The 8911-nt window shown below is 36.1% G+C and overlaps 3 protein-coding genes across 3 annotated transcripts; 2 read left to right on the top strand and 1 right to left on the bottom strand.

Moving 5' to 3' along the window:
* Positions 1-6: 6 nt before the first annotated feature.
* LOC111409451 lies at positions 7-1068 on the top strand. The gene is made up of 3 exons (XM_023039498.1): positions 7-630; positions 708-851; positions 940-1068. The coding sequence occupies exons 1-3, from the start codon at positions 7-9 to the stop codon at positions 1066-1068; spliced, it is 897 nt and encodes a 298-aa protein (XP_022895266.1).
* Positions 1069-1108: 40 nt separating this feature from the next.
* Positions 1109-3194, top strand: LOC111409629. The gene is made up of 6 exons (XM_023039655.1): positions 1109-1478; positions 1581-1733; positions 1818-2076; positions 2166-2250; positions 2323-2801; positions 2898-3194. The coding sequence occupies exons 1-6, from the start codon at positions 1133-1135 to the stop codon at positions 3037-3039; spliced, it is 1464 nt and encodes a 487-aa protein (XP_022895423.1). The 5' UTR covers positions 1109-1132; the 3' UTR covers positions 3040-3194.
* Positions 3195-4506: 1312 nt separating this feature from the next.
* Positions 4507-5373, bottom strand: LOC111409450. Its single transcript, XM_023039496.1, has 3 exons — positions 5029-5373; positions 4697-4860; positions 4507-4555 (listed from the first exon to the last, which is right to left on the bottom strand). The coding sequence occupies exons 1-3, from the start codon at positions 5371-5373 to the stop codon at positions 4507-4509; spliced, it is 558 nt and encodes a 185-aa protein (XP_022895264.1).
* Between the last annotated feature and the right edge of the window lie 3538 nt (positions 5374-8911).

Below are 8911 nucleotides of genomic sequence, written 5' to 3'. Positions count from 1 at the left end.
TGTAGAATGAAATTGATCGATGAAGTTTTCTATAGCTTAGATGAAAAGCATCAGGACCTATTAACCAATTCCTGCTTTGGACATTTGTTATGCCTAAGAAAGATAAAACTTGCATCCCAATTAGTTCACCAATTGATTCTGAGGTCAATAAGTACCTCAAAAGAAAATGAAGTATTTATTAAGGTTGGAGACAAGCTTGCAAGATTTGGATTGCAAGAATTCACACTGGTGACTGGGCTTAAAGCGGGGGATTTGGAGAACGAGGATCCGAAGCTAGGGCAAAATTGTAGACTCGTGAAAGAGCGTTTTAAGCGTAGCAACGGCAAAATAAAGAGAGGTTTATTGTTACAAGTTTTCAAACGCTGCAAGCATAAGAATGATAAATATAAGTTGGGCCTCCTCGTCATATTGATGTACGTGGTTTTGGCAGCAGAGGAGAATACATTTGTTAACCCATGGTTGTTTTATTTGGTGGATGATCTCGATAGATTTAACAACTATTCATGGGGGAGAAAGTCATACGAGTACACTATTAAGGTTTTTAAACGTAATTTGGGAGACATGTTGAAGGGTTATACAACTTCTCAGCGATATCCGTATTCTCTGCATGGATTTCCATTTGCAATCATGGTAATATGTTCTAAAATCATTTAAACTTTACATTTTATTTAATTATGTTACTAAAAATTAAATTTATGATTGTACAGATTTGGGCATTTGAAGCAATTCCCGGTGTTGGAAAGAAATTCGGTCGTGTAACAGTCGATTCCAGAATTCCAAGAATGATAAGCTGGGAAATGTCCAAGCAACTTAGGGGGGAAACACTTTGCACATTTTTTGAATCGTCAAATGTAAGTTTTATTTATCAAAATGTAAATGGCGTATCAATAATTATAATAAAACAATTTGCTGAATAATTATACATTCTTGTTTTTTCAGATAGAGGTACATTGTACGCTTAATCCTACAGACGATGAATTGCTGGAGCCGTTCTGGAAGGAATCCGGACCTTTTGATAGTGAAGCGGATCCTAAGTTGGAAAAAGTTGCTTCCAAGGATGAAGGCTGAGAGTGATGATGCTCGGTCAAGTTTCACTCGCCCACAATGTCCTAAGACATCAGATCGACCATCTATGTCTAGCCATCTACATTCATCCAAGACAGCTAGACGACCCCCACCTTCTTATGACTATATCACTCATATAATAAAACAAGAAATAAGAGGTGTTGAAGAGAGGCTCCGAGGCGAGATGTCAGATCGCTTCGATCGAGTAGAAAGGAAAATTGATTTATTTCTCCAATTGGCTGGACAAGGTGGAGTTCAGTCGGAAAGAAGCAAATTTGATGATCGTGCTTTTAGTAAAGGCAATCAACAGAACAAAGAGACAAGAGAGCGAGATGAGGTAATTATTGAAGAATGCTTTCATGAAGAAGTCACACCGAATAAGCAATCTGAGGCTTTTCCTACATATGATGATGGTATATTCTCTCTTGTACATTTTGCAATAAGTTACAAATAATTTTTATGTTGGGTTCCGTTTGTTGGATTTGTAGGATTTTTATGTTGGGTCCCATTTGTAGGATTTCTGCCAGATCCTTCATCTGCTATAGTTTTGTACCAACAACGGCCTTTAGTCTGGACTGAAGAGACCTTTCGAACCGAGGAAGCTCGACAAGATGATGTCACAGAGAAGGTGGCTAGGACAAAAGAGGATTCAAACATATCTAACAAAGGTACAAATAATTTACGTTTCAATATTTCACTTTTCAATCTTGTGTGTTAAAATGGAATGAATTGTGTTCCATCAACTTTTGTAGATGATTATGAGAAGCCTTCGACATCTTCGCATGTTTGCCAACCTAGTAATGAAATCATTGTCATCGAGGATCCGAATTCTGAATTGCCTGTAGGAAGGGGGCATCGAGTTAAGAGAAGAGCAGCCGTGCTGCTTTCTCCATACACTAATCCCTTAAAGAGGAGAAAATTGTTGAACATTCAAGCATATGACCCTTTAAGGGAAGTAGATCCTGCAAAAGTTGAAGACCTCAACAAGTGGTTGGCAAATGCATCCACAAGGTAATTTATTTTATTCCAGTGGTTGGCGTAGTGAAGGGTGTAATTTCGAATTTGCAAGTTAGCTTAGTTTGATATTATTGTTGTCACAGTGATACAGTAACCTTGGCTATCTGTGAAGTGCGAAGGAAATTCTTTGATGAACTATTGAAAGATGACGGGTGGCTTATCGATGATGTAAGTAATATTTGTATATTAGAATTATTTTTACTGAAAAATGCATTTAATTAATCATGTTTTGGTGTACAGCATATCGACTCGGCCTTATACCACATTAGGGAAAGGGCAGTGACATATCCACATATATTTCAGCAAGATTGTGCTATATTGGATTGTTATTTTTGGCAACTTGTGAAAAAAGCCTACCTAAAAATGGGTGCACGTAAAAAGAAAAATGGTAACTATGTATTTGACCAAGAGCTCGTCGATTATGTTGAAGGGGCTTCACCGGTGCTCGGTAAACACTGGAGTAACTGTAAATTTTTGTATGTTCCTTACTGTGTACCGGGTTCTCATTGGTTTGCACTGAAGATTGATTTGACGGAGCGAACTATTTACATTTACGATAGTTTGCCAAAACACATCCGCGCTGCTCAGCTGGCCGAATGCATGAAACCTATTCAAGTGGTAATTCCCTTGTTGATAAAGGAACACATAGCGCGTGAAGAAAAATTCAGCACCAGCATGTTTCGTTATCAGAGGGTTGTAGTTCCTGAACAAACAAACGGGTAAACTTGGTTGAATATAACATTTAGCACCAATATCTTTGACTTCTTTCGTCTAATTCATGTCTATCTAATTTTTTTCCCATTATGAATTTGTAGGTCTGATTGTGGGCTTTTCACAGTGAAATTCATTGAGTTTTTACAAGCTCAATTGAATATGGATTTGATTCGTCCGGAATATATGTCTATTTGGAGGAACAAATTAGCTGCAGAGATATTTGCATGGCACTTTGATCCGTAGATTTAGTGAATGTTTTGAAGTTATTTTTGTATTTAGACCTTGGAGATTGATTTTGCAACCTAGTAAATCCTTCAAGTTGAATGTTAATTGAAGTGACAGCTTTTATGTCTTTCATTTAAATGTGCTTATGCATTTCTATGAAAATGGTAATTTGGTTTAGGGTTTTGGTCAAGTTTTGTTCTTGAGAACGGCGCTTGTGCCGTTAATGATATGAAAGAAAAGCCAAAAGAACGGCATAACTGTCGTTATGTTGTTCGGTCATTGTATGCGAGAACACCACTAGTGTCGTTATTGATTTTGAAAAGATAGGGAGAACGACACAAGTAGCGTTATAAAGACACAAACATATTCATAAGAACGACACAAGTGTCGTTACCACTTATAGAGAATGACACAACTGTCGTTATAGTGACAAACATAATAACGGGAATGACACCTTACCGTATTTGCAAACAAATACCGTATTTTTTCAATATAAGCGTTAACAAAATATTAAATATTAAATTTTCAGATTTGCATTTTTATTTCATTAGAAGTTAGATTTACAAGTCTACGAGAACGACACTTGTGTCGTTACTGATCTTGAAAAGATATTGAGAACGACAAAACTGCCGTTATTCTGACAAAATTAATAACGGGAATGACACCGGTAGTATTTGCAAACAACTTACCTTATTTTGTCAATATAAGCGTAAAATAAATGTTAAATATTAATTTTCAGATTTGGGAGATACCCTCATTAGTTTGATTTTCTAACGAATGTGGATGGTGACTTGTGATTTCACCGAAATGCATGCCAATTCCCTCACTATCCGTCACGTAATCTATAATTCTGACTTCCTTAAGTTAGGAGGTCCGATCTTCGAGGTCGACGCGGAGGAAATGAAGCGAAAAATGGGAGAAATAGACAGAACGACACAAGTGTCGTTAAACGACACTTGTGTCGTTCTGTCAGTAAACACGAGTTTGAGCAGCCACGAGCCTTTCGAGCCCCTATATTCGACAAGTTTAACTCATTTGAGTCTCGAGACACTTGTGTCGTTCTGTCAATAAACACGAGTTTGAGCAGCCACGAGCCTTTCGGGCCCCTGTATTCGACAAGTTTAGCTCATTTGAGTCACGAGATGGACATGCTACTCACAACATTTGAGAGATACTCGCATTACTTGGACAACATGATAAATGAGAACAACACTAGTGCTGTTACTGTTTTTGAAAACAGCACAAGTGTCGTTAGTTATATAAACACAATACGAATAATTGATAACTTATATATTTATAAATAAATTGTCATTAAATCAATAATGTTTAATTTCTGAACAATATTTTTATATTTTCTGGGTAAAATACAAAAAACGGCACCAGTGATGTTTCGATATGACAACAAAATATATATGCCATTATGGCTTTATCGATTCTAAGATAATGACAAAATGAATCATTCCAAAGATTTTAAATAGTTTACATTTAGGAATGACAAAAGCAGTACATCATAACACCACCGTCCTTTTTAATACTACAAAAGAAGCACATCATAAAAGTCAAAATTCAACAGATGTGCGGTTTTATCTTCATCATTCATGTCTCTCGCTAAGTGGTACACGATCTGTACAAGTGATACGGTTATGCCCAGTTTTCAAACACCTACTGCACTTACGAGACTTGCGCACCTCTCCGGCTGATTGTTTCCTTTTTTTTTGGTGGACGTCCACTTCCTCTTCGTGTCAACGGTCGTATCACCTTTCTTGATCGAACACTATCGGGAATTTTCCAGTCCACCTCATTTGACAGTGGATATATATATTCAGAATAAGCTTGTTTCTAGTAAGAAGTGCTATAAAATGGAGAGCAAAACCTGTAACAGTTGTCTCCAACATCCCTTACTACTGCAATTGCATGTGCACATGGAAATTGGTCCAGATCAAATTCCTTACATGTGCATGTCCCCCTCTCCAAATTAACAATGAAACTTTCTATTTTATCACTCACTTGCATTTCATCTAGGCTAAGAGCTTTTACCTCAAAACCTTTTGACTCATTATACCTATCGTACATTTTCTCCTCCATTGGCGGGGGGAGATAGCTTGTACATTTTTTGGCATCAATGCGCCTATCATGAAACCAACTCTGCATCTTTTCCCTGATATACTCGATCAAAGCAAGTATAGGAAATTCTCGAGCACTTCTCAACAATGAATTTAATGATTCTGCATTGTTTGTGGTCATAGTATTGTATCTGATTCCATTGAAATGTGCTCTTGACCAATACTCCACGCCAACCTCTTCCTCTAAGTATTCTCTGATTTTCTCGTGTAGACTGCACAATGCTTGCATATTAATCTCAAATTTTGCCAAACTCTATGCCTGTGCAGTAGCTCTAAACAATGGCACAATATCTATGCGAGGGAATTTGCTCTTCAAGTTAGTTTGCAAATGCCATATACAATGTCCATGATGTGCGTTAAGATAGACGCTGTTGAAACCATTTGATATGCTTGTTGCATTGTCAGATATAAAGACTAGCTCGTCTGTGTCATCGGTTATTTGTCGTAACTTCTGAAAGAACCAAGTCCATGAGTCATTGTTTTCTAAATCCACTATGCCCCACGCAAGTGGATAAATTTGACGATTTGCATCTTGGCATGTGGCAACAAGTAACGTACCTCGATACTTAGATTTCAAAAATGTTCCATCCACACAAATTACCCGTCGAATTGAAGAGAGAAATCCACGTATGCTTGGTCCTAATGCCATAAAAAAATATATGAAATGTCCATCATTATCGGTTTCAATAAAGGTCAACGTACCAGGATTATTTTTCTCCAGAATGTGACAATACATTGGTAACTTTGCATAGCTATCATCAGGGCTACCTCGAACCTCTTTGTAAGCAAATTCTTTGGCCATATACGCCTTGTGATATTTTATAGTTATGCCAAACTCTCGACGAACGTCATTGATAATGTTTCTTGGTCTGTACACTATGTTGGCATCATGATATTTTGGAGCTACATGTTTTCCAATTACCGAATAGGTAGCATGTCTATTATCCCTGCGACGAACACTCATAGAGCAAATGTGATGGCTAGAATATTTTCGTATTTGAAAAATCTCAGATTCAGCTATGCTCGTTGCCCGTAAACGCCAGTTACAAATTTTCTCAACACAAACGACTGTATAAACACTCTTATTTGATTTCTTCACTTTAAATTCAAATTGGTACTTCATGGCAAGTAGCTGGAGTTTTGATATCAAAGCACTTTTAGTTGGAAATAGTTCATCATCATGTACATCCTCATTTTCTGGAATCCTAACTGATGATCTATAAGGAATTGAACACAGGACTTGTGTTAAAGTACCAATAATGTCCTCTTCCATGGAGAAATCAACATTGTTTTCATTTCTCGGAGGAGATTTATCTTCGAAATCTTGTTGTTCGGAACTACCTTGAATTATATGCAAGTTATCCCAATCCACAGAGTTTCCTTCTTCTACGTTATCATTTCCATGATCGCCATCATATAGCTCAACTTCATTTTGATGGCTCACATCTCCCTTTTCTACTTCACCATTAGTTTCTACTCCACAATCTCTTTCAAACTCCCTTACACTATCACATTCACCTGTAACTTTAGTCGAAATAGTCACGCAAAGAGGATGTTTTTTACAAATAGAAAGAAACCACTTCACTTTCATGTCACTGTTAATCCTTTGTGGTGGAACTGAAAACTTAGACATTCCAGGATTAAGGGACATCATCTCAATTTCATATAACTTTGAATCCACATTAACAAGTTCTTGCACTTTGTTGTACAACTCTATATACGAAATGCTAGATGGAACATAAAGAATATCCACATTTTCTTCACCGTTTCCTATATAATCCCATGTCCATTTGCTTTCTTCAGTCTTTTTAAACTCGACAAAATAGCATACTTGTACCCATATCATTTCTACAGAATCCATACCTGTAAAAAAAAAAAAAAGTTAAATAATTTACTCAAGTATATATCAAAGTAATATGAAAATAGTTACCATATTTGAATGATCAAAGTAACCACAATATATCATCAATAATGGACAGATCATAACAGATAACGGTTGTACTATCGTTTTACATGGTATATAACGACTGTAGTGTCGTTCTGAACTACTAATAACGACTGGAGTGTCGTTATCGTCCAATAGTTGCGGACGATGCAAATATACACCAAATGCGAAAATAAAATCAACTAAAATATCATTTTATACTATATTCAACAATAAAAATACCAATATAAATGAGATTTCTAAAAATACCTTTCTTCTTTCTTTAAATATAGTAGAAATTTCAATGTGGATAATGTAGACACCAAAATCCTTGTTAAAATGCTCAAAATATTAGAGAAGATAGATGAAGAATGCAATGAATAACAAGATTTTAAGGAAGCATCCACCAGGAAAGCCGTCCACTGATTTTTGCTGATGATTTGAGGGATTTAATTGGATTGAAATGGGTATTTGAGTCTTTTCAATGGTGAGGGTATTTTAGACATTTGATCTTATTTGTTTATTGTTTTTTTTAAGTGGAGGCTATTTTATCAAATAACATTGAAGGAAGGTTATTTTACAAATAACATTGTTTGACTGAGTTTTTTTTATCAAATTCCCCTAATAAAAAGGATAATTTATTATCTAGGCAAGCAAATCAATCTACAAAAGCTGAAAATGGGTTGTCCAGAGGTTGGAAACTTGCACACACCTTCAATCTTGTCCTGCCTACAATTTAATATTTTGTACTAGTGGACAAAAGCAAGAACCAGGGAATGAAATTCGTTGTAATGCCGACGATCGCCTTTTCGATGGTCACCGGAATTTTTCATAAATGCAGCGACTGCCTCTTCATTGATTGCTAACAGAGTTAATCTATCATCTTAATGAATATTTTTTATTTGGGTATTTCATCAAGCATTTTGGTAGACGGTAAAAAGGGGTTGATTTGCATCAGATTTTTGATTTTCTAGAAACCGTTTCCATAATCCATCTTCTCCACTAGCTTCACATCAACTCAAAACTCAGATAGCCCATTCAATTGAATTTTGTGGCTCCAGTAATTTGCTACATTTATGCTCTTTGTTGCTTGATTTTTAATGCTTGAAATATCAAACAACGATGGTTCACCTTTTCATTTTCATCTTTTCTTGAGTCTTTTCTATTTCATTTGGTATTGAATTGTTCCAAATGATGAATATGGCCGACAAAAAGGGGAGCGAATAGGGCTTTTTTTGGACCAACTCATACGATTTTCATATTTCCTTCCATGGCCATTTTAACGACCAACCCTCGCTGAAAAATTTTACTAACTTTAGAAACTTTCCAATTATTCTCGTAGTTGATCTCCATTATTTTCTGTTGAAGAGACTGTGGTTGCTATCTTTGTTTTTTAGTAGAACTAATCGCTTTAAAAATACATCTTTGCTCTGTCGCTTTTTGAATGTGGTTAGAACATAGTTAAAGTATTGATTCCGACAGACGAGGTCAATGTGTTAGACCTAAAGAATTAAGCCAATAAAGTCCTGACCTTGTCTCTCTACGTAGACGGCACCTGCACATTTGGAATGAAATGAAGCCACCCATATATAGGAAATGAAGATGGGCTGAGCGCATTTATAGGCCTTGTCCAAGTCCAATAGCAAAGCCCAATATGCAATAATTTATATGTATAACAATAAATGCACAAGAAAAATCAATGACGTGCGATTTATTGGGAGGGGTTAAGATTGACCGTTAATGGTGGAGTTCAGAAGCCTTTTTTTTTGTTCCTCAATTATAAGAAGGAGCATGTTACCATTTTGGCAAAAAATTATATATGTTAACGTCAAAAAATGATTAG

Source organism: Olea europaea, chromosome 14 (genome assembly GCF_002742605.1).
Source record: "Olea europaea var. sylvestris chromosome 14, O_europaea_v1, whole genome shotgun sequence".
Lineage (NCBI taxonomy): Eukaryota > Viridiplantae > Streptophyta > Magnoliopsida > Lamiales > Oleaceae > Olea > Olea europaea.
Note: the sequence above shows the minus strand (reverse complement) of the source record. Positions and strands in the feature narration are given on the sequence as shown.

Coding starts and splice junctions, on each gene's coding strand:
- LOC111409451 (XM_023039498.1), top strand. CDS start 7: ATGAAATTGATCGATGAAGTTTTCTATAGCTTAGATGAAAAGCATCAG. Junction 631..707: donor GATTTCCATTTGCAATCATG/GTAATATGTTCT, acceptor ATGATTGTACAG/ATTTGGGCATTTGAAGCAAT. Junction 852..939: donor CATTTTTTGAATCGTCAAAT/GTAAGTTTTATT, acceptor TTGTTTTTTCAG/ATAGAGGTACATTGTACGCT.
- LOC111409629 (XM_023039655.1), top strand. CDS start 1,133: ATGTCTAGCCATCTACATTCATCCAAGACAGCTAGACGACCCCCACCT. Junction 1,479..1,580: donor TTTTCCTACATATGATGATG/GTATATTCTCTC, acceptor TCCCATTTGTAG/GATTTCTGCCAGATCCTTCA. Junction 1,734..1,817: donor TTCAAACATATCTAACAAAG/GTACAAATAATT, acceptor CAACTTTTGTAG/ATGATTATGAGAAGCCTTCG.
- LOC111409450 (XM_023039496.1), bottom strand. CDS start 5,373: ATGCAAGCATTGTGCAGTCTACACGAGAAAATCAGAGAATACTTAGAG. Junction 4,861..5,028: donor TTAGCCTAGATGAAATGCAA/GTGAGTGATAAA, acceptor ACTTCTTACTAG/AAACAAGCTTATTCTGAATA. Junction 4,556..4,696: donor CGGAGAGGTGCGCAAGTCTC/GTAAGTGCAGTA, acceptor CTTCTTTTGTAG/TATTAAAAAGGACGGTGGTG.